Source organism: Dermacentor silvarum, chromosome 11, assembly GCF_013339745.2.
Source record: "Dermacentor silvarum isolate Dsil-2018 chromosome 11, BIME_Dsil_1.4, whole genome shotgun sequence".
In the NCBI taxonomy this organism is placed as follows: Eukaryota; Metazoa; Arthropoda; class Arachnida; order Ixodida; family Ixodidae; genus Dermacentor; species Dermacentor silvarum.
The window spans coordinates 21,687,968-21,713,280 of record NC_051164.1 but is presented as its reverse complement, the minus strand read 5'-3'; the positions used below and the strand labels follow the sequence as shown (position 1 = coordinate 21,713,280).

Below are 25,313 nucleotides of genomic sequence, written 5' to 3'. Positions count from 1 at the left end.
TCGGAGTGATAAATTTTCGTAACCGAACTGCTTGCGTAGATTCCACAGCGTTTCACCAGATGTATGAAATGGAGTATAGTCTTTTCTTCGGGCCCTGACAAACTCATGTGGTGTCATGTGTGTGTCTCATGTTGCATGTCTTGCAACGCCGGCAAGCCGTGTCCTTGTGGTTCAGTGTCAACGTCGGCAGCGGAAGGGCATGGGTTCAAAACCACGCTGCCGCAGGTTGCGCGAATGGGAAAAGGCGTCTCGCGCTCCGACACTCGGCTTTATTCGGAGGTGAACTGTTGGGGAAGGAGCCTGCGCCACGCCAATCCTGTCGAACTCCGTGAGCCCTACAAAACACTATAAAAAAGAGGTCTGAACTCCTCCCATGGCCTTTATTTCCTAAGTGGCATCCCAAAGCAGCTATTAAGTGGTGGGGACACCCCCCTGGTTGCGGAGCAACACCCCTTTCGGGGCGTTGAGTTCCCATCATGGCTGAGCACCAGGCCGGGACCACGTTTATACCGATTTTACCGGTAAGTATTCGGGGGCAGCTTTCTTTTCGGTCTGTTTCCCACGGCCAATGCGGATGCCCTACAAGCCGTCTGTAATCACACAAGAGAACTCCGGAGACAACGGCTAGAAATCTCTATAGGGCCTCCTTTAGAGATCGAACCCCCACAAGTAGCCGAGCACCACGCCGAGAGATTTGCTACCCATTGGAAAAACCGGCGGGTTTCCTGTCGCACCAGGGTTCGAACTCATCACCTCCAGCGTACGAAGCGCACGCTCTACCTCGAGGCCATCGCTTCGTTTGACGAAGTGAAACTTTGACCTTCATTTTTTTTCTCATATTGAACCAAAAAGAACTAAATTAAGGGAGATGTAGAGTTTAGAAAGACTGCTTTATCGGCCTAAACTTATATAGTGTTTTTATTGCGCCTTCAAACCTAATGCATCGGATAGCCAACTATAGGGCATCCTTGCAGGGGTCACACCCGAGCGACACCACTCGTGGCTGCGAGTATTGCCGGCAGCGATGGCGCAATGCGCGCCATCGCAATGTGCGCCAACGACCCCTGTTGGTCTGCAGAAAGCTTTTCCCGTGGTATATCGATGGACTTCACACGCTGCTTGTTGGAATACGAAAACGCCCGTGTAACGTGCATCGGGTGCACGTTAAAGAACCCCAGGTGGTCAAACTGAAGCAAGGTGTGAGACCGGGTTAGTTCGTATTTCTTGATGTAGTAGTCTTGGTAACTTGCACATGTGCGGTTGTGATCGCGTGCGCGAGGTTATCTATTCACGATTCTTTGTAATAAACGCCAGTACGCGCTTGTCCTCGTCGCCTATTTTTGTGTTCCGTGTATGCTGTGGCGCTGGTCGGATCAATATCGTCAAACTTAACCCGGAGTCCCACACTACGGCGCGCCTCATAACCAAATCGTAGTTTTGGCCCCATCAAACCGCAGAGTTTAATTAATATTTAACGCTGCTCGTTACTGCACACAGCGCGAAGACGATTCCGGAGTAGTACGGTGCCGCGCTGCCACCTCCGCGAGTACGCTGGGACGTACTTCACGTGCGCCACGGTGTTCCTGGCGGCTACGTTTCCAGACCCGCCGGCGGTTGACGAACTCTGCAGGTAAGCATGTTACGCGCCACGCTGCGATCTTATTCGTCATGGCTCGTGTTGAAACTGGGCTGCTGTAACATGAAGCCATTTCAATCTGTTTCTATTCCGTTGCCTTCGTTAGTGCGCCGCCATTGGTGAAGCATTTTGGGGGCCACGCCCACTTCGCCTGTCTATCACGAAAACTGCGAAAAATCCGCATCTCAATATGACGGTACACACTTATTAAGCATGATTAGGCCGGCAAAAAACAAATAATTTCTTTTCAACTTGACGCCGTTCTCACCATTAGCCTTGCAGAATTGGTAAAAATGTTTTCGCGCCACGCCTAGTTCGCCTGGTATCAACGCGACGTCAGAAAGCCGCAGAAACTCACCACGTCAAAGTGACGTGTAAGCACTTAAAATTCGTATACATGCGAACAAAACTGAACTTTCTTTGGAGTAGCCGGAGAGTGCCGCGTTTCGAAAGGAATAGAAGATGGATGTACACTGATAACTCCTGTGTTGTGTATTCGCAGCTGCCGGCGAGAATTGATTTCAGTGCGTATAATAGAAATCTTGCGTGGCAGTAAGTCGTTGCTGAGCCAGTTGGCACGTATATTTTTAATATACGTGCGAAATATATCAAAAATATATTTAGGAGGCTATGGCCCGGTTAGTGCCCAGTTATTGACATCGCTATGTCAAATATGCTTCACGGGGCATCCGTTTTGACGGCATTTCTAACGCACGGCGGCACGCCGCCGGCAAGGAGAGGCGAGGATAAGCGGGCCAATTGGATACGCCAGCACCACTCTCTTTGCCCGGCCATATTTAGGAGGCTATGGCCCGGTTATTGCCCGGTTATTGACCTTCACTGCTCGGCACCACCGAAACCGTCTCCTCTTCTGCGCGCTCCGCGGTCCTCGTCAGCCAATTAGGCATGGAACATCTCACGCGGTAGTCAGTGCTATTCAATTTGAAAACAAACAAGCGTAACCTCCTTTACACAACGAGGGCGTTTGATTGGGCTGTTGAAACAACCTTATGTGTTACCGCCCGTGCTTGCGTCGGCGGTTACGTAAATTTGAGGACAGGAGATTGGAATTAAGTCAGAATTGATTAACTTTACTTCATAGCGCTCCTGTTCGTAAAAAACAATAAAAAAGCAGATCCGACGCTAATGTTGGAATCTATGTGTGGCAAATCTTTGTTGACGCGGTTCAATAAATTCAGTTTTGTTTATTTTTACCATATGCAACGTGTACTCTCATGTAATGTTTATGCACCAAACAGGTCACAAGTTTTATACTTGCTTCTTGCGCTGTGGGCAAAAAAGATGGGGGCAGACAATCATGAACAAATAAAGGGCGCGCAAACACACGACTGGTTTGTTTGTGTCAGGGGCACGAATATGTAAAAGGTGAGGGTCAGGTTGAAATAGAAGTATAAAAAAAAATCTAACGATCTTGATCACTGATTCTCACACAAGCCAGCCCGACAGATTACAATCATTCGGGGCGCATTCTGCATGCAGGAAATCTCTGCTTCAGTTAGCTGAACAGATGGCATGCTGACGCGTTTTGTTTTTTTCTTCCCGCGATAATAGAAAGCACTTCTTCAATCTCTCTTACACACTTGTCACCCCCACGTACTAGCACCCCAGTCTCAACGATTATCGATACGCATGATCATTTTTTGAAACATTCGCGGCGAGGTGAACTGTAATTGTGGACAGGGCGTATCGATGTTCACGAAGTCGCTGATTTATGCAACGTCCAGCTTGACCGATTTATTTTTTGCCGCATGTAAGGGAAATCCGATAGATGACCTTCTCGGTACATTGTACAAACGGTTGCATTGTGCTGTGCCGTGCATCCTTTCTTGCCCTTCCAATTTTCGTTTACTGTGCCGCACAAGCCCTTAAGCCAGTGTGGCGCGGAAAACAAAGCAGTAACGCCGTGCATTTCGCCTATCTTTTTGAGTGGCGCGAAACCTCGAGGGAATACGGTATAACGACTGCTTTACTGAAATCAACGTTTGCTTTCTAACGGGCTTATTATTTCGGTGAGCATTCTTTCGCTGATACCTGGCAGCATGCCTTCACTGTAACGACTGTCCTTTAAATCGTTGCACCTGTGTGCCAAGGCTACGCTCCTCAGGCTAGCTTAAAGTAAAATGTGGTCAATATTTACCGATAAAAATTAAGCGGGCCCGTCGAGACGGCGTCAATAATCGTGACGCCTCGCCTAGCTAGGTCGTAAACCTCGAGGCGGTGCCGCCAGTCGTTTTACAGTGAAGCTGTCTGTGGCTAAGATCCGGGGTATTGTCACGGAGCCAATGACGATGCCGGGTTCTTTCAGTAAACAAGGTTTATCGGAGCGAACTTGTAGCCCGCAGAAACTCAAAGAAAATACAAGCGGCGAAGAAGCAGCCAACAGAGCGACGTGCACAGGCGATCGTCGGCGGAAAGCGAATGCCGCGACGTTTTTCCTGCCGCCTTTTTTATGACCGCTTCATTCTTTCTGGAACCGTAGAATTAGAACGATAACACTGGCGATCAGAGACGAGCATCTTGGTCTAGTGACGACAGGGCGAAACATTCTTCCTATCAAATCAGATAGCCTGTGCGGCATACAAAAGAAAGAGAGAAAAACACGTACTTAGCTTCGAACAAGACAACCGGGCGTGGCGAGAAGCTGGAAACAAAGCACATAAGAAGACAAACCCAAAGGCATGGTTCGCGGCAATATTATGGCGTCCGCGCGGAAAACCTCTCCCCTAAAAATGTCGCAGTTTCACCCGAAAGGCGAAGCATCAATTGCGATAGCAAATTAGTAGAGAGCTATACGGCGTAAGGATCGTAGTTTTATCAGCTGTATAAACTTCGACATGCAGCAACAGCAGCAACGCGCAGAACTGTTGACGCCGTCGCCGTTTTGCCGACGTTCGCACCTAACACGCGCGGCGTTGGTGACTGTTGCCGGTGCCTCTAGGGGCGGCTCGGAGGTTTTCGACGAGATCAGAACGGGACACTCGTGGAGTAGCGTCGGAAGTCTTTACCACCTTCTCGCCTCGCAACGTTCTTATATGAATAAGCATTTGGTGCCGCAGCTAAACGTCACCTCTACTCCCTCCCTCCCGTCCCCCCACGGCCTTTCGCGCGACGGAAGAAGTCGCGTTTGCTCTATATATGTGGTGGTGGTGGTGGTGGTAACAACTTTATTAAAATTCTGCTCAGGTAAGGTCTGGCAGGGCCGAGTCTTAAGATGGCCCCTCTCGAAGAGCGACCCTTTCGGCCCAGGTGATGACGGCTTGCTGTCGTCTTTCATCTGGAGTTCTCAGCAGCTCCTCCCACGTCTGTTGTGAGGTAGATGGTGATTGTAAAGGAGGAAAGATACGCTTAATTCTGCAGCGCTTCAGGGAGCACGGTGCAGAACGTGTGTTTGCTCTCCGCCGTGCGTTCGCTCCCCGTGAAAGCGCGCGATGGCCTCGCGCGTTTTCACTCGCACATACAGCATATGGCGCGCGGCGACGATTTCATCGCTGTTGTCGTCATACGGAACCTCGCGGCGACGACGACGCCGACGGCAGAAATCCGCTTTGAGTGTCCATATAATTGCTATCACAATAAAAGTGAGAGTGAAAGAGCCAACAACAAAAGCAAACGCATATCGCTGCTCACGTCGGAGCTCGGGTTAACGGCCACCTGTGTCTAGAACAATCTGTCTTCGTGAATGTATGACGTAGTGCGTGGCGCAGTGTGCGCCTGATAAAGCGAGCAAAGGGAAAGGGTTGGCGCCCCTCCGCGCAACCGCGTGAACGCGCTCGTGCCACTGCTCGTTCGTCGTTGTCTCTTGCACAACTGGCTCTGTTGCCGCTCATCATTCCAGCGTAGAATTTCACTTCCCTTCAGTCGTCGTAATGGAGGCCGCGTTTACGGGGGTATGAGCCATTGCTTAGGGGGTATGTCTACCTTACCTGACGGACAGAAAAAAGGTTGTCGCAGTTTCACCTGAAAGGCGAAGCATCAATGCGATAGCAAATTTGTAGAGAGCTATACGGAGTAAGGATAGTAGCGTTATCAGCTGTATAAACTTGGACATGCAGCAGCACCGGCAACAAGCACAACTGTTGTCGACGCCGTCGGCGTTTTGCCCGCGTTCGCACAAATGCATACGGCGTTGGTGACTGTTGCCGGAGCCTCTGGTATAAATAGGCACTTAGTGCCGCAGCTAAACATCGCCTCCCTTCCCCCCCCCCCCCCCGTCCCCCCACCCTCCCGGCCTTTCGTGTGTCGTAAGAAGGCGCGTTTGCTCTACATATATGGTGATTGTAAAGGAGGAAAGGGTGGCCTACTTCTGCAGCCCTTCAGGGAGCACGGCGCAGAACGCGCGTTTGTTCTCCGCCGTGCGTTCACTCCCCGTGAAAGCGCACGTCCCTCGCACACTTTCACTCGCACATACAGCGTTCGGCGCGCGGCGACGATTTCATCTCCATTGACGTCATACGGAACCTCACGGCGACGGCGATGGCGACGCCGACGGCAGAAATCTGCTTTGGAGTGTCCATATAATTGCTATCGCAATGAAAGCACCGCATGTCCACGGGGTGAATGATGATGAGTGGGCGAAGCTCCGGAGGGAATCATCGGTAAACCGTGAATCTTCCGTGTAATTCGCCCAGTCTCGCCGCACTAAATCGAACGATTGACTTCCACCAATGACACGTGCCATATGTGACGTCATTCCTATTTTATAACAGCGCCCTTCATTATAATTGCACCATCTCCCGCTTAAGGGGACGCTAGCACAAACGCGTTAGAAACGTGCAGTACTCTCTAGTAAGGGGGAGAGGCCACAGCGTCTTACGCAGCCGTTTACACATGCCGGAACGTGCACCGCGTTTGCCGACGCCATCACATGACTGCTGAGATAGTATAACCCCCGTATTCATAAACGCTCCTCGACTTGAACTTGACTTGCCACCGCCTTCGACGCGTTTCGAACGCGCTGCCCAAGGCGGTGGCAAGTCAAGTTCAAGTCGAGGAGCGTTTATGAATACGGGGGTAAGGCGGAGAGGCCACAGCGTCTTACACCAGCTTCTTACACGGGCCGTAACGCGCTAGCACAAACGCGTTAGAAACGCGCAGTCTTTCGTTAATGTTGGGTATTTATTGTCATCGTGGTGCGTGTGTCCATGTGCGCTTCGTGGCGTAGTGGTTAGCGCCGCGCGTTCGGAAGCGAGGGGTCCCTGGTTCGATTCCGCGCTACGGACACAACTTTCGGATTTTTTTTCATAAAAGTAGACGTGGCTACCTACTACGACGACGACGACTAGTACTACTACATACTACAGAGGAGGGACAGACCCACACCCTAAGGAGCTTCGCCCCTAAAAAACATTGTCGCAGTTTCACCCGAATGGTGAAGCATCAATTGCGACAGGAAATTAGTAGAGAGCTATACGGAGCAAGAATAGTAGTTTTATCAGCTGTATAAACTTGGACATGTAGCAGCACCAGCAGCGCGCACAACTGTTCTCGACGCCGTCGGTGTTTTGTCCACGTTCGCACCGAACGCGCGCGGCGTTGGTGACTGTTGCCGGTGCCTCTGGCGGCGGCTCGGAGGTTTTCGACGAGATCAGAACGGGACACTCGTGGAGTAGCGTCGGAAGTCTTTACCACCTTCTCGCCTCGCAACGTTCTTATATAAATAAGCATTTGGTGCCGCTGTTAAACGTCGCCTCCCCTCCTTCCTGTCCCCCCACGGCCGTTTCGCACGACAGAAGAAGTCGCGTTTGCTCTCTGCCGTGCGTTCGCTCCCCGCGAAAGAGCGCGTCCCTCGCACGCTTTCACTCGCACATACAGCATACGGTACACGCCAACGATTTCATCCCCGTTGTACCTCATACGGAACCTCACGGCGACGGCGAAGCCGACGACAGAAATCCGTTTAGAGTGTCGATATAATTGCTATCGCATTAATAACAGAGGTGATACGCGAACGCGTGTGCGTACTTATCGTCACGATGACCACCGATCAGGAGAATAAATGAGTTCGTACCTTTGTTCAAAAGTCTGCGTCACCTCTGTGTCGTGCGCTGAACAGCTTCGCTGCTCATCCACCTTCACAGAGTGGAATGGCTCATGATATTTGTAGTTTTTTGCGTCTTGCTTATCCAGCCTCCTTACATTAAAGTGAATTGCTTTTGTCGCGTTTCAGAAGTGCCGTGGTGCTCCTCAGCTTACTTTTTTTTTGCGATAGCAATTATATGGACACTCCAAAGCAGATTTCTGCCGTCGTCGTCCCCGTCGCCGTGAGGTTCCGTATGACGTCAATGGGCGCGAGGAACGCGCGCTTTCACGGGGAGTGAACCCACGGCGGAGAACAAACGCGCGTTCTGCGCCGTGCTCCCTTAAGGCCTGCAGAAGTAGGCGTCTCTTTTCTCCTTTACAATCACCATATATGTAGAGCAAACGCGCCTTCTTCCGACGCGCGAAAGGCCGTGGGGGGGAGGGGGAGGGAAGGGAGGCGACGTTTAGCTGCGGCACCAAGTGCCTATTTATATCAGAGGCTCCGGCAACAGTCACCAACGCTGCACGCATTTTGAGCGAACGCGGGCAAAACGCCGACGGCGTCGACAACAGTTCTCCGTGTTGCCGGTGCTGCTGCATGTCCAAGTTTATACAGCTGATAAAGCTACTATCATTACTCCGTATAGCTTTCTACAAATTTGCTATCGCAAGTTGATGCTTCGCCTTTCGGGTGAAACTGCTACAACTTTTTTATCTTACGTTTAAGATAACAGCGAAAATATACTGGAAACTTTCGAGGCCAATTTGTAGCGGATGTCACTGCCTGTGAGGTGGACTCCGGGAGTGTCCGCTCACACGAACGTTGTGCCACGCTTCTGTACAGGTTGCTCGCGGAGTTTAAGAAGTGCGTCGCGAGCCTCATACCGTGCCGAACGGACAGCGACCTCACGCCGCGGCTCGACTTCTTCTCGTCAGTACTGACTGAGGGCTACGCGGAGAGCTGCAAAGGTCGCAACATCAGCGGTAAGTCGCACCAACGTGAAAAAATGGCTGCGGCTCAGCTCAGCTAACCCTGGATATGCAAAGTGATAGCTTGGTTTAGCCTGGTTAAGCCTTGGTTTCACTTGGTTAACCTTTGATTTAGCTGTCAATATTATAGTTAGGTATACACTTGCAGCAGCACCAGCAACCCGCAGAACTGTTGCCGACGCTGTCCGCGTTTCGCCCGCATTCGCACTGAACGCGCGCGGCGTCCGTGACTGTTGCCGGTGCCTCTGGCGGGGGCGGCTCGGAGGTTTTCGACCAGATCAGAGCTGGACACTCATCGAGCAGCGTCGGAAGTCTTTGCCACCTTCTCACCTCGCAACGTTTCTATATAAAGTTTCTGTTTGAAGATGTGTGCTTACTCGTGCTCAAACAGAAATTTATATAGAAACGTTGCGAGGCGAGAAGGTGGCAGACTTCCGATGCTGATCGACGAGTGTTCAGTTCTGATCTGGTCGAAAACCTCCGAGATACCGCCAGAGGCGCCGGCAACAGTCACGAACGCCGCGCGCGTTCGGTGCGAACGCGGGCAAAACGCGGACGGCGTCGACAACAGTTCTGTGCGTTGCTGGTGCTGCTACATGCTCATCGTTATACCAGGTATAAACTATAAGCCTACAATACAAGCGTTTTGGGAGCCGGACGGCTCGCTCTTCCTCAGTCTCTGACGCTAGCTTTGCGCGCTTGGGATTCCGGCGCCTCTCCAGTGAAGCAGCTCGCCGGGCGATATCCGTGGCGTGGTCAGACGCCGGCGGAGCTCGGCGCGGCGAGTCACGTGATGCGTTGCCAAGGCTACGGTCAAATGAAGGTCAAATTGCTGGCGACAGCGAAACTGGGCTCGACTAGTTAGTAAAGCTTTAGCTTTAAAACAATTGCGTATATCCAACGCACATTTTGAAATCTGTGTGAAGCGAACCTTTGGTGAAGCGGTTACTCAATATGATATGTAACAAGCTGTGCAGAAACCATCGGCGACAATTTTCAGTGCAGGCGAATAGCCCGAACGAACCAACCAACGACCGAACGAACTGTTGTGTGGGCGCGAAACCACGTACACGTGTTGTTATCTTGTACTTCATGCTCATGCGCAGTGTTGGGCTATCGCTTATCTGTCAGCCCGTGCTGGCTTAAAAGACCGCTTGCACGGGCCCATCGTGCTCAGTATGTAACCTACTTGCTGCCTGCCAAGTAAAAGGAATACACGTTCCTTCGGTGTAACATCTGCGCCGCCCAGTTTCCTGGATTCCAAACATGAGATATTGGCAACGTGGGTGGGACTGCCGTGCGGAATTCGCAGCGTAAGGAAACCGGCTTCAGTATAGAGATTCCTGCCTCCAAGATTGTCCTGCGGTGGAATTCTTAAAATGAGCCTTCCGGCGGCGGAAACTTCAAATGAGTCATTATTCGTATCGGTCATATTGAAGCTTTCGACGAGACCACGAATGACTGGCGCTTGTATGAGGAAAGGCTGAAGGCTTACCTCTTAGTAAAGGATGTTCCTCCTGATAACAAGGCTCCAGCTTTCTAAGTCTCATCGGTGCGAAAACCTACGCGCTGCTCAAATCGCTGACCGCACCGTCCTCACGACACTTTAGTGACACTCTTCTGAAACTCCTGGACGATCACCTAGGTCGGCTGCAGTGACAGCTGTCAACGCAGACATCCGTCATTGCATAGCATGCGAAGCTTTACAAACGGCCACAGCGAAGTAGTGAGTCCACTGCCTAATTTGTCACTGAACTTCGAAGGCTGGTGCAGAGCTGCGAATTTTGAAGTTTTCTGACTGTAGCGCTCTGGGACTGTCGTCTGCTTTCCGCAAAGACATTCAGCGTGTATTGTTCACGGAAGATACAAAGGTAACCTTTCAGAAGGCCGTAAATAGTGCTTCTGCCATGGAAACCGTGACGATGAGTGCTGCGGTCACGCATGACACCGTACCCCCGGCGTCAGAGGTGAACACAATTTGAAGAGAAAAACAGTTTGTGACGTCGGAAAGCTGCTTCCGATGCGGGTCACCCAATCACTCCAGCGAAGCGTGCCCTCGTGTCGGCGATACGTGTTACAATTATAACCGCAAAGGGCATATTCAATGCGCGTGCCGTAAAGGAAAGAAAGCTAGGGAGACAACGCCTCGGCAACGAGTGAAGATGCCGTCGTCCGTCGAAATCGAGTCGTCTGTCTCACTTCAAGCAGTCAGCATAGCCCCGTTTACTGTGCCCCTGAACTCCCTGCTGACGATAGACTTGACACCGGCGCAGCTGTATCCGTGATCTCATGGCGCGAATTCAAGAAGCTTTTTCCAAGCAAGCAACTTCGGTCAGCTTCATTAAAACTTCGCACGTATACTGGGGACCTGGTGAAACGGAAGAGTCTGGCGAAAGTCGTCGTCAATCACAAACACATCGTGGACACTACAGGACCGCCGCTTCTCCGCAGAGAATGGTCGCAAGAGATTCGGCTGGATAGGAAGAACCTGGTTTCTGTGGAGCACTTTGGTCCTTTTCATGCATTTGGTACAAAAACTGGAAGCCCTGATAGAGAGCCACTCCGAACTTTTCAAGGAAGAGCTCGGTACCATCGCGGAAAAACAGGCCGTGCTTGTTGTCCTGCGGGATGGGTCGCAGCCGAAGTTTGTAAAGGCAAGAAGCGTTCCATTTGCTCTACAAGGTGCAGTAGAAGCTGAACTTACAAAAATCAAAAGCTTGGCGACATCACGCCTGTTGCTGCAGGTGAGTGCGCGACGCCCTTGGTGCCGTTAGTGAAGAGGGATGGGAGCCTCCGGCTGTGTGGCGATTATAATACCACCGTCAATCCCTGCCTGGAAGTAGACCGCAACCTCGGATAAATGACCTTCTAGCAATACTTGCAGGAGGAGAGTAATTTTCCAAAATGAACATCAGTATATCCTACCAGGAGTTCGTTATGGCGGACATCTGCCGGAAGCTACTGACGTTAAACACGCACTAGGGCTTGTACACCAGGAACCGTCTGGCTCTCGGTATTTCGTCCCCACCCTCAAGCAGATTACAATGAACCATGGACACCATACAGAAAGGTTTGGAAGGAGTCAGTTGTTATCTTGATGACTCAATATTCTGGTCACAGACAAGATCAACGAAGAACATTTCCTCAATTTGGAAGCCATCTTGTCAAGGTTGCTAGAACGTGGTGTCCATATCCGGCGTGATAAGTGCTCGTTTCTTGAACGAGAGCTCCGTTATTTTGGTCACGTCATCAACGACGGTGGTGTTTGCGCATCCTGTGAGAAGGTATCGGCACTGCTAATAGTACCTGCTCCAATGCACAAGTAGCAACTGCAGTCTTTCGTTTGGATGGTCAACTATTACGGCAAGTTTGTTCAGCGTCTCGACTTTGGCACACCCGTTCTACAGGCTGCCAAAGCAAACAACGGAATGGACGTGGGATGTGTTCTGCCAGCTTGCTTTTTAGAACATAAAAGCAGCTATGGCTATGGCTTCAGTTCCAGCCCATTATGATCCGAAGCGACCCCTCAACTCGCCTGCGACGCATCCCAGTTCCGCATCTGCGCCTATGCGAAACTTCGCAGAAAATGACAAATGCATCGGTTCGACCAGTTCCCTTTGCATACTGCACATTCTCAAGTGTCGACAAGAATTAGATCGAGAAAGCCCTTGCCCTCGTATTCGACGTAAAAATAAGTTTCATTTCTACATCTACTGAAAGTTCTTCATGCTAGTGACTGACCAGCAAGGAGGGTAAAAAAAAAAAAAAAACTACTGGAGCCGTCAAAACTACTAGTCGCCTATACCGGCTCGGGTGAAGCGGCCGGCGGCCATCTTGCGGGGGCAAGAAGCGGCCCGCCAAAAGCTTCGCAGCACTGTTCGTTACAATTTTATGCCTCATCGTGCACAGCAACCAAAAGCTAAACGAAAGTGATTCATGCCTGCCAAACGACTATTAGATTCGAATACCATATCGTATATGACAAAATTTCGAAAGGCTCGGTTTTCAACATTTCCCTCAATGTTGCCTAGAACCAAAGTACAGCGAAACACGATCAGAATTGGAGGCCGCTTAAGCTTCGCCTTTAAGAGTGGAACGCGATAGCATTCAAAGATCTCTGGCTGCTTATGAGGCTTTTTTTTCTCGTTTATTCAAATTACAAATAGGCGCTACCACGTCTGTACGTTGTGGTTAAGTCGTACTTTACGATTCTTTTGACGGATTTTACTTTGAGAAATTAATTTTTGTTCACTAACGCCTTGCTCCACGCAACGGGCTCGCCCGGTCGGGGTGGTTCGGCATGATTATTTCCGCCAGACGCCGATACTTACGCCGATACAGACGCCTACGCCGGATTTTCTGCGACACGGGGCCCTTCACGCTGTCGCGTTGATATGCTGGTCGTCATTCGAATATTCGCGCGCTTCTAGTATTTAACGTTCCTTAATCATCATGCCTTAATCATTGTGTCTACAACAGTGGTTATGAACTATTCGAGGAGCATAAGACTAGACTCGAGGCTTGAGGGAAACATCTGTATTTATGGAAACCATCTGAGGAAACATCTGTGGTTATTGTATACATGCATCCCCTGCTGCTGCCCTTCTCATCATCTTGCATAATTCTTTTTTATTGCGATCACAATTATATGGACACTCCAGACGCATTTTTGCTGTCGGCGTTGGGTCGCCGTGATGTTCCGCATAAAGTTCAGGTGCGATAACATTGTGACCGCGCGCTTTATGCGCTGTGTTGTTGCCGCTTAGTTTGCATTGAAGCGAGAGGCAGCACGAATGTGATTTGGCTCGCGGCTGCTATCGCTCTTCCTCACTCCATTCTTTTGACAGCGAGTGTGCGCAGTCATCGAGCGAGATGTGTTCATGCTTGCTTGCACGCGCGTGACACCATGCTTGCTAATTTAGTTCTTAAGCGAACGTCAAGTTTATACGGCCGATAAATCTACTATCCTTACTTCGTATAGCTATCTTCTAATTTGCTATCGCATTCGATGCTGCGCTTTTCGGTAGAAACTGCCACTTGTTGCCCCCTTTCTTCTGCCCCTGTGCAGGTTAACACGTTAGAGCATACCATCTCAGGCCGACATCTTTGCCTTTCCTCTAATAAGTTCTTTCTCTGTCTCAATCAATATGCATCTAGCTTTAATTACCAACTACCTCAGCTTTCTTGTATAATTGTGAGTTCGTCCTCTTCTCGGTTCACAGGCTTTTGTGACAGGTTCATTCTGCTCAAGGACTTCTTCTCCTGTGGCATGACGTATTACCAGGCACACGACGAGTTTGGCCGGTCGTATCTTCTCACCAAGCAACACAGCTGCAAGTAAGTACCCCTATTACGGCCAGAAACGAAACATGTAATGACGTCGATTGTTCACGTAATAGATGTTCATTGTACGAGATAAAGTAATGGCAGCCCCTTCTCACATTAAAAAAATGTTCATTCATTTCAGCAACGGTGTAGAGCAGGCATCGCTCACACATGCTGTAGGTGGCCTTATGACATCCCATTTTCTTCAACTTATTAATGTCCTACATCTTCAATCACGAATTACGATGTGGTGTCTACAAACGCGTGAAGGTCACATAACCTTTTCTTAAGGTACTCGTTGACTCTATTGGAAGAAAGCAAAGATAGCACTTTCTAGTAAGTCCTCGTAATTACACTGTCAATACATTTTAGTTTAGTATCCTGTCAATAATTTCGCATTGTGTTATTGAAAAAATTAGATCAAAGGCCCAAATCACGTGTACAATGACATTATAACGATGAACGAAAAGCTACGACTTAACCATTGCAGAGGCGACTCCGCACGGCGAAAATCCCGGCGAATGTGGTAGCATGCCTTTAGTAATTTGGTCGTGTGTATCACTGCTCTGCAGTCTGAAGTGGTCTGGAGTAACATTGCGTAGGCAAGGGAATCACTTGACCCACAGCGCAGTTTCCACGTATTTTTTTCTCTCTGACATTACAGTGCACAGAATTCGCAAAAACAACTCCTGTCCACAAATGTGGACACCGTCACTGAAGGATAGCATCTCATCTTCGGCACCGTCCATGACATTTGAGATACCGCATTTCTCAAACAGATTGCCAACTACGGCAGCATATTGAACCTAAAAAGCGGTCAAAACAATGTCGCAGCTCCTAAAGTTGCAGCCAAACATGTGGATTGGTTTGGCCTACAGCAATCTTGAGTGCCAACGACGATTGGTTGTCACTGTTGCAGTTTCGGTTGTTGCACTCGATTTTAACACGCATCTCGTATCGTGGTAATTTTTTCCGTGAAAAGTAAACAGCGCGTCAGAGTCGAGTAAATGCGGTATTCGTTGAATGAAGAGCATTCATGATACTGCAGTGTGCACGCATGCTAACTGCTGCGCGAGTCACTGGGTGTTACGTCTCAATACGGTGATGATCATTTCTTGGACGATTCCTACGAGGCCGTCCTTTCATCAGCGTGCTTCCAGGCGGCGCCGGGGTCGGACATAGAATGAGACGCGCAAACAAAGGAGCTCACTTCGAGGCGACAACAACCGCCGCCCTCCGTGGAAGCGGTAATTATCACGAAGACCCCTCTACCTGAGCCTGGCCCTGAGAAGCTGAACGTCACGGAGAGCCCACACATCGATTAAAGGGGCCAGCATCGAGGACTACTGTGGGATTTGCGTCGACCTCGGTTTCCCAGATTGCCATGCGGTTACGACGTACGCGGGGGTAATGGTGCAACACCAGAGGCGGAGACTGGCGGAGCGGTGCGAGGTTATAGGAGGGATTTCGTGACCAATTCGACGATTGTAATGGGATGAGATATACTCATCAGATTCCTTAGTCTAGTCTCCTAGGGAAGACGGTTGTTTTAAAAGCGTAGACTTTTAGTGCACTGAAAAGGTCCTGACGTATCCTGCTGTGAGCTGAGACATTTAATGGGTTCCTGGTGGGGTGGGCTTCCATATCTGGAGCCAGTGTAAATAATGTAATATAAACCTTTTTCCTTCATTCCTATTAGCGGGCGTACTCATCCTTGTGCGTGGAGAATTCCTGGCCTAAATACTACCACGAGCTGAAACACTAAGACTGAAATGGAGGGACTCTTGTTTTCTCCCTCGCATTGCAGGCTCATCGAAGATTACGGCAAGTGCGTCTACGAAAAGGTGTTGAAGAACTCTTGCGAAGCGCTGAAGGAGCTCTTCAGCAACATCAGAGACGTGCGCAACTACATAGTCAAGGTGTTTAACAAGAAGCACAAGGTGTCCTGCTCCCTGCCAGCAGGTGAGTTTGTGAATTCTTAAAAGATGTACACAGTTTTCATGTTATAGCCCCAGGGAATCCGTAGCACGGCCTCTTAACAGAGGTTTCTGCTGCGGTAGCTACGTCAAAGAAAGCACCTGCCTCACAGCCTTTGGGCTCAAAGGCCTTAAGGAGGCATACGTGCTATTTCCATTCTCTTGCATTTTAGCCTCATGATCACTTGTCATTGGTACTGTACCCATAGACCACTCCACATATCACTATCATAATTTTATGCTATATATCGTTTTACGCTACTACGATAGCGATTGATTTTAGGCCACTTTACAGCCATGTTACATCCTATCATCGCAACTAATCAATCAGCGCTTAACACAACATTATCAGTCATGGCGCTCTTTGGCCATACCTGGCCCTTGCGCCACAAAAAAACCACATATCATCATCAGGTGAGTTTGTGGGGCGGGAGAGGAGGGGGGCTGTCGCAAGTACGCCTGCGTTGTTCCCTCACTTATGCAGGATACGGCGTCCAAGAACAGCAGTCGAAGAATTTTAGTGGGTCCGGCATTCCGGCAAGCGTGGTTGGTTTGCGGAATGAACGGGAGCGTAAACGTGCGCGGCCGTATTGCTGGCGCAACCTGGTGGAAAAGTGTATTCTTCTTCGCTGCTGGTGTAATTTATCGATAGCAGCGTAATCGTGTTCCCGATTACGCCGCTGCCAATATTCTGTACCAGCAGCGAATTAAAATATACTTGCATATACTAGGCCGCTCCCAGCCCATTCGGCAATCTGCCCAAATCGCCCGCGTTTGCTGGCATATCGGACACGCTGAAACTTTCTATTAGAAAAATTTAGCTCGTTTGCAAACTTCTTGCCGTGGGTGAATTACTATGTTATCGGAGGCGTAAACCTGAGCGGCTGGGTTGGCGGCACAAAACTCAACCAGTTAAATACAGAGGTATAATTTCACTAACGAAGTTTACTTCGATGCTGGTGTAATCATAAACACGGTGCCTATGTATTTTTATTCTCGACGAGAACACTCGTGAAGCACGAAAACCTGCCCGTAAGCATGGCTTCCAGTATCGGGCGGCGCGCGCTGTCCAACCTCAGAGGCCGTGCTGAAGGCATAGTGGTTCAACGCAGCGTCACATGATGTTGCTACTAGCGTGGTTGCTGTAGGAGATGTATACAAAAATGCTAGAATGAAAGGCATGTATAGCATAACTGATGAACTCAAACAGGCTAGGTGGCTATTTGTCATCGCCCCGTTTCAAAGTGGATGCCAATAAATCGTCATCATCTGTAGGGTGCCTCGATACCAATCCCGGCTTTCAGGATAGGGTCTCCGCCGGCGTAATTAGGTAAAACTACTGTTCTATTTTGTAAATATTCGCCAGAAAGCTTTAAAAGTAACATTGAGCCTTTAAGAGGAAGGTTTACTCAGGGGCTCCTATCTAAATAAACGTGAGCTGCGAAATGGTTTTCCTCGGCAACCACTGCATCAATTTTGAAAAAAAAAAAATGCTTTTTTCATGAAGAGTGAAAGTTCAACTCTACCGACAATATGGAATACATACGCACGCGCACGCAAACACAAAAACGCACACGCAGCCATACACACACGCGCGCACACACGCAAGCACACGAACGCACACATGCATACAATCACACACACTCGCGCACGTAGGCACACACTTACACAGAGAAGCACTTACAGAAAAACACGCACGCACGCATACACACAATTACGCACATACACGCCTATACAGACTATTACGAACATACACACACAAATAGATTCACAGACGCACGCACACACATGCACACGAACGCACATACGCGTACAATCAAACACAAACACGGACGACCACGCACACGTACACACACACACACACACACACACACACAGGTATGCACTTACGCAAACATGCACACACGTACGCGCAGCCACACAATAGACATTTTTAAGTATAGCGTATATAGGAGTAGACGCAAGGAGTTAGTGTTAGCGTTGCGTGCTCTACACTAGGCATGCACTGTATGTAAACGGTGCTGGAACTCTTATGCACGTACGCTATTTTCGCGATTTAGCTTTCAACGTTAACGCACGCAAGGGGAGCCTTACGTAAGGCAACATAGCGTCACTTCTAGCCGCCCGCTTCGAATCTATCGAGCCGTCGGCCCACTATAATGCATGCTCATATTGCTTTAGATTTGTGTTATGATGCTTCGGCGCACTGGTGATGCTCACTGGTGACGCTCACTGGTGACAAATGGGCGTTGTTTTCGAGATAGGTTCTCGATGAGCGCCGCAATAGGCTTAACGAGAGAGTTTGCTCATGTTTGCTGTAGCCGCGTCAAGATGGTGCCAAAACCTGTTTTTCGCTCATTCGTTTCACTTCGTGACACACGCGCGGATTCGGCTTTGGATTAACTCGACATTTCGTATGGATTTGGCTTGCCAGTACTTTGTGTTTTTACATGTAGGTGGCGCCGTATATGCTTGCGTTAGCGTTTTGCTCCGCTCCGCTATTCAAAACTAGTTTGTGTGGCGCATTGCAGCCTTTCTCAGCGCTAGCGTTGCGTCGCAGACTAACGTAAGCGTTTTACGCTAAACTCAAGTTCTCCAATAACACGCACGCACACAGGCACATCCAAACACGCACACATAAAAGCAATCATGCACGGAGACAGGCCACACAATCGCGCATTCGCACACGCACACGTAGAAACGCGCACCGGCTGTGGTGTTGCACTGCTGCACTTGTGGCACGAGGTGGCGGTATCAAATCCCAGCCGGGGCAGCACCATTTCGATGGGGGCCAAATGCTAAAAAGCCTGTGCACGTGTATTGGGGGCACGTCAAAGATCTCCACGTGGTCGAAATTCCTGGAGCCCCCTCCCCTACGGCGTGCCTCATAATCATACTGTGGTTTTGGCAAGGAAAACCGAAGAAATTAATTTTATTGTAATAGCAATTATATGGACACTTCAAGCGCATTTCTGCCGTCGCCGTGATGTTCCGTATAAAGTCCATGGGTGATCACGTGGCCGCGCGCCGTATGCTGTACGTGCTAGTGTAAGCGCGCGAGGGGAGCCGTCGATGGCGGCTCAATCTTACGCGCGCAACAGAGAGAACCTGACAAGAAACGCGCTGTCTTCCGTCGTGCAAAAGGCCGTGGTGGGATGGGAGGGTGGGAGGGGGGGGGGCGGCGTTGCTACCGACAGCTACTGCGCATTTCGCGAGCGCACGCATAGGGAACCGACCATCGCGGCTCAATCTCGTGCACGCATAGAGGAGAAGCGGGGAGGCAGCGCGTGAGGGAGGGGGGCGGCGTTCTACTCCTGCACCAACTGCGTACTTTGCGCGGCCGCGCGCGGTCGCGAGCGCCTAATCTTGAAAGCAATCTGCAGGCGGCTCATACCTTTGTGCATGCGGTGTTCTCGTTGCTAAGTTTACGTTGAAGCGGTAGACAGCGATAGACAGCACCAAGGTAACTTCGCTGGCTGCTGCCGCACTTTCTCACGCCAGCGTTTTGACAGCGAGTGTCCGTGGTCATCGAGTGTGATGTGCTCATGTTTGCTTGTGCGCGCTGACACTATGCTTATAAATTTACTTAGTAAGAGAATATTTCCAAGTATATACGGCCGATAAAACTGCTATCCTTACTTCGTCTAGCTATCTACTAATTTGCTATCGGAATCGATGTTTCGGCTTTCGGACGAAAGTGCGGCTTTTTTTACGCAAAATCGCATGTACACATACACACAATCGTGCACATACGTGTGCACACACGATATGTATACAAGCGCATACGCGTACACACTAACACGCACGCACACATCATCATCAGGCTATATTTATGTCCACAGCAGGACGAACTGGAAGGCCTCTGCCTGCGATCTCCAATTTTTCCCTTTCTTGAGCTAGCTGATTCCAACAGGCGCCTGTAAATTTCCTAACTTGATCACCCCACCTAGTTTTCTGCCTTCCTCGACTGCACTTCCCTTCTCTTGGTATCCATTCTGTAACTCGAATGGTCCACCTACGCATTACATGGCCGGCCAAGCTCCATTTTTTCCGCTTCATGTGAACTACAATATCGGCTATGCCGGTTTGCTCTCTGATCCACACCGCTCTCTTCCTGTCTCTTAACGTTAGGCCTAACATTTTTCGTTCCAGCGCTCTTTTTGCAGTCCTTAACTTGTTCTCAAGCTTCTTTGTTAACGTCCAAGTTTCTGCCCCATATGTTAGCACCGGTAGAATGAAATGATTTACACTTTTCTTTTCAATGACAGTGGTAAGTTCCCAGTCAGGATTTGGTAAGGCCTGCCGTATGCACTCCAACCCAATGTTATTCTTCTGTAAATCTTTTTCTCATGATCAGTTTGAGTAATCGTCTCTGAGATCTGTGAGTAATTGACCTAGATAAACATACTCCTTTACAGACTCTAGAGGCTGACTGGCGACGCTGAATTCCTGTTCCCTTGCCAGGATATTGAACATTATCTTTGTCTTCTGCATATTAATCTTCAACCCCACTCTTACAATTTCTCGGTTGAGGTCCTCAATCATTTGTTGTAATTCCTCCCCATTGTTGCTGAATAGGACAATGTCGTCTGCAAACCGAAGGTTGCTGAGATATTCGCCGCTCATTCTCACTCCTAAGCCTTCTCAGTCTTAGAGCTTGAATACTTATAAGCATGGAGTGAATAGCATTCGAGAGATTGTGTCTTCTTGTGTGACCCCTTTCTTTATAGGCAACTTTCTATTTTTCTTGTAGGGAACCAAGGTAGCTGTGGAATCCTTGTAGATATTTGCCATGATATTCACGTATGCCTCCTGTACTCCTTGGTTACGCAATGTCTCCGTGACTGCTGGTATCTCTACTGGATCAAATGCATTTTCATAATCTATGAAAGCCATATAGAGAAGTTGATTGTACTCCGCAGATTTCTCGATTACCTGATTGAATGACATGTATATGATCCATCGTAGAATATCCCTTCCTGACTGAAGCCAGCCTGTTCTCTTGGTTGGCTGAAGTCAAGTGTTGCCCTGATTCTATTTTAAATTATCTTGGTGAATAACGTCCATGTTTCTGCCCCATATGTTAGCACCGGTAGAATGCAATGACTGTACACTTTTCTTTTCAACGACGATGGTAAGCTCCCCGATGTTCCATCATATTCGACATCACTGTAAAAGTCATCATCATTGACTAAGAAGTGTTTTTGTGTAAGGTATGTTTAAAAAGGAGCCCTTTACGCGCTCGTTTTTAGTAGAGAATGACACGTAATGACAGGCGGAATGTGCTCGCCAGGCGCGCCTTCAAGGTGTTGTGGCTCTCCGAGGATGATGCGAATGCGAAGCCACAACATCCCGAAATCCCCATATGTACTTCGCAGTGCCAATACACCATCTAGGTAATATTGTGGGAAACTCTATGCACAATTTCCTTCTTTCTCAGTCATGTGACTTGTAGCGTTTCATCGTGATAAGCAAGCTCTTCTAGATGCTATGTGTGCATTCCCACCAAAACTTCTCGTCGTGGCAGCTTGCCGGCATGTTCATGTTGTCATGCTGAAAAAAGGAGCATAATGTTGTACGTCGACCAACGTGGAACCTGAAACCCTGGGACATCAACGTCAAGAAAAAAAAAAGAAAGAAAAAGCTATCGGGGAATCATCTATGCCACTGTGTGCGATTGATCCCGTGTTGCACTTACCCACACTCCAATCATCTGCGCCGCCAGCTGCGCCACCAAGACCAGCATTACGTCACGAGAAAGTGGTTTGTGTACGTGCCACACTGTGGTAACAACAATAGGACGCTTTAGCTATACGTGTTACGTTACCGTGATACTGCGAGTGCGCCAGCTCTTCGTGGTACCATGCAAGACATGCCGAGAGATCAACCCTCTAGCATATATGGTCATTGCATACTATGCTAGAGCGTAGACCAGGGTTCGTGCAGGTTTTCAAGGCAAGAATCCAAGGATATTCAAGGACTTTCCAGAACCTGTCACAGATTTTTCAAGGACTCAAAGCGGCATCGAAAGTAGGATTTTTTACTCTAAGATTTCCAAAAAATGATTAGCTTTATTGCACTTATAATAAAATGCCTAGTCTTGATAACTTCTCAATGTCACAACACAAACTGAACGCTTACAACAGGGGCTTAGATTTCTCCAGTATAGGCTGGGTAAAGTTCACCAAACATATTCAAAACATTCAGGATAGTGTTATTGCATTAAGATAAAATAAATAAATTTATATCACAATGATGTTAATAATGTCTAGCCTTGATCACTTTGCAAGTTCACAACAATACTGAAAAAAGGGAACAAAACACAATGAACGCTCCCAACAGCTATCCGACTTCTCCAGTATTAACTGGGAAAGTTTACCGAGCATTTCCAAAACATTCAGTGTAGTCTTGCTACACATTCATTATATAACAAATAGATGTACTACATTGCAAATATGTAAAACACTGTCTAGTCTTGATCACTTCTCAAGTCCGCCATTTTAAAATTTCACACAACGAAGACTGACAACAGCTGCTCAGGATTCCGCAGTATTAGCTGGGTTGGTTCATCTAACACTTCCAAAATATTCAGGCATAGTGTTATTGCACATATACTATATTATCATAAATATATGTATACCACAATTGTATTTAAAATGCCCTGTGTTGATCACTTTTATGTCCACAATATTGAAAAACGTTCACAACACACAAGAAACGTGTACAACCGCTGCTGAGAGTTTTCTAGTATTAACTGGGTAACGTTCACCAAACATTTCCTAAACACTCAGCATAGTTTGATTGCGCTTGTTTGTAATAAACAAATGTAAATCACAACTTTATTAAAATGTTCAGTCTTGACCACTTCTCAAGTCCACAATATTGAAAAACTGGCTCTCCTGTAATCGTGAGTAGATGTAAGCATGAAATGGCTACCATATGGCCTCTTTTGCTGCCTGTGGTGCCGCTGCCTTCAACCGTGCTTATTCCAGTAACAGTCCAACGCGCACAGCGCCTGCTGCCACTTTTTATTATTGTCGCATCGGAGTGCTCGGCTGCAAATGCGCGGCCTTTAGGTCCCCTGTATCTGCCTCTTGAACGTCGCTATTGGAAATGACAAATAAAGCTTTTTTATAACGTGTTTGGAAAGTAACTAGCGTATGTTATGCGGCCATGTACAAAGGGTTGGGGGCCAGAGACCGCACTTTGTTAAGTTTTGACTTATTGCCCAGATGATCTCGTTTTGTTCTCTCAACTTACCGCCAAGTTCTCGTTTTGAGTGCCCGGATAACGGCTTTGGTTTTTGGCTCAAGGTCACTTGAAGGTCGCCGACAACGGGAATTAAAAGCATTTCATGCTTAAAAAAAGTTCATAACAATTGTTCACAACCACTGCTCGGACTTTTCTTGTATTAGCTCGGTAGTGTTTACCGCAATTACATAGCAAACCTCCAGCCCTAAGCACTTCTTGTGGTTACAACATAATAAAAATGTTCACAATAAACTATAACAAGTTCAGAACAGCTGCTGGGACTTTTCGTGTATAAGCTGCGCGATGTGGACCAGCTCTTCCGCTTTACTTTTCGCAGGCTTCCGCAAGCTGTTGGACTTCACCATAAATGTATTGTCATTTGATACTTCTGCTTTTTCCGAATAGCGGACAGCTGAAACAGTCAAATCAGCGATGAGTACTTCCAATTCCCTTTTCCTTTTCTTCATGTTGTCGATCTCATCATTGATCAGACGCCTTTTTGAGTGTCTAGCATCATGAACTTTCTCCTGATTTTGAGTCTCCTTGTGTGCATTGTAGTGGTTCCTTGCTGCTGACACTGATGTCCTCAGCTCCTTCATGATGGGGACACTCAGAATAGCACCAGCTTTGTCTACTGCACCACATATGATGCGTTGTAATACGTAGGACGGGTCTGCGAGGTTCTCTACAGCAACTTGACGGAAGTCGAGCCTCAGCAACCTCACGCTTTACTGTTGCTTGTCCATGGCTGAGAGCAAGTAGCAATTTGACAACATTCCAAAGCTCGTCATATGAGGAATATAAGCCCAAAAGCTCATAGAAGAACTTACCTAGCCTATCTAGACGCTTCTGAAAGAGCCGGAGCTGATTCCTTTCCTGTTCCAACAACTCCGTGTTTTCAGTTAAAACACAGTCTCGTTGCTTTTCGTCAAATATACGAGTTGTGATAAAAGCATCAACCACTTTCCTTAGGCCTGAGAGACACTCATCTGGCTTGCAGCACACGAGCCGTGGGTCTAGGAAGGACAGGCGTCTGAATAGGGTTGACTTCAAAGGGCTTTTGTCGAGAATATTTTTGTCACACCTATCAAAAACTGCTTGCATACCATTTTGAACTGGAACTCATGTGTTGTACTTGCTTTGCAGTGTTTCATAATCTGCTCCCACATGTGGCATATGTCCGCTTTTTCCAGTGGAACATGTTTGTTCACATCTTCAATGGCCACTCTTCAGAAGGCCACTGATCCCTGCTGCAGACAAAATTGAGCATTTCATGAAGTTCATCAGCAGCTTTCTTACTACTGTCTCCAGGTCTCTTGCCAGAAAGAATAGCATAGGTTTGTCTACTTATATTCAATCAAGAAGGGTCTGACAGCGATGGCAACAGTTAGGGCAAAGTTCAGCTTTCCCACGACAAGAGCGTCATGGAGGAACCCAGGCAAGTTCTCTAAAGACGCACACCTTGCTAGGGTAACATTTTTACTCCTTGCTGCTTCTATGTATTTTCTGATGTCGCTCCAAAGAAGTAGTGCCTTTCTATCACACTGATATTCTCCACCCAGCGATACCCTACAAACTTCATTAGAAATGTGCTCTGCCCGGTTATCGCTGTAAAACCTTCCCTTCGTGCTAGAGAGTTGTCAAAGAGCATGCTCAGACTTGACAGTGGGACATCAAGTCCCCATTTACTGTCCACGACACCTGCCCTATACGCTTTATGAACTGTGTGCAGGCCACAAGTGCCCAGATCAACACACTGCACTTCGTAGTTCTCACGCAAGTTTGCTTGCAGGGACCCAAATAACTTAAACTTAACATTTGGTCCATCTACTGTAATTTGGACAATCTTTCCAAGTGGTAAAGGTTCAAGGACCTTTAACAACTTTTCCTGGGTGTCTTCAGGTGGTCGCGTGCCCATAAAGACTGACGTGAGATATCTTGTTGCGACATTGTGCGAGGAATTCAGCACCTCACATCTACGTCCACTTGTTTCCGGTGCAGAAACTCGTTCCCAGATTCGTCGAAAAGCACGGCGTAGCAGTCCGAGTTTTCCATCTCCCGCTGCAAAGCTCCTTGAAAAAGGGGTCTAAGCCTGT

The 25,313-nt window shown here is 48.4% G+C and overlaps 1 protein-coding gene across 9 annotated transcripts in view; it reads left to right on the top strand.

The window, feature by feature from the left end:
• The window catches only part of LOC119434118 (uncharacterized), a 210,484-nt gene that overhangs the window by 170,979 nt on the left and 14,192 nt on the right, over nucleotides 1-25,313 (top strand). For all 9 annotated transcript variants that reach the window (XM_049658195.1, XM_049658188.1, XM_049658194.1 and 6 more), the window contains exons 10-13: nucleotides 1,498-1,630; nucleotides 8,520-8,659; nucleotides 13,888-14,002; nucleotides 15,798-15,952. In XM_049658195.1, coding sequence (XP_049514152.1) covers nucleotides 1,498-1,630; nucleotides 8,520-8,659; nucleotides 13,888-14,002; nucleotides 15,798-15,952 — 543 coding nt within the window. The remainder of the gene's footprint in view (nucleotides 1-1,497; nucleotides 1,631-8,519; nucleotides 8,660-13,887; nucleotides 14,003-15,797; nucleotides 15,953-25,313) is intronic.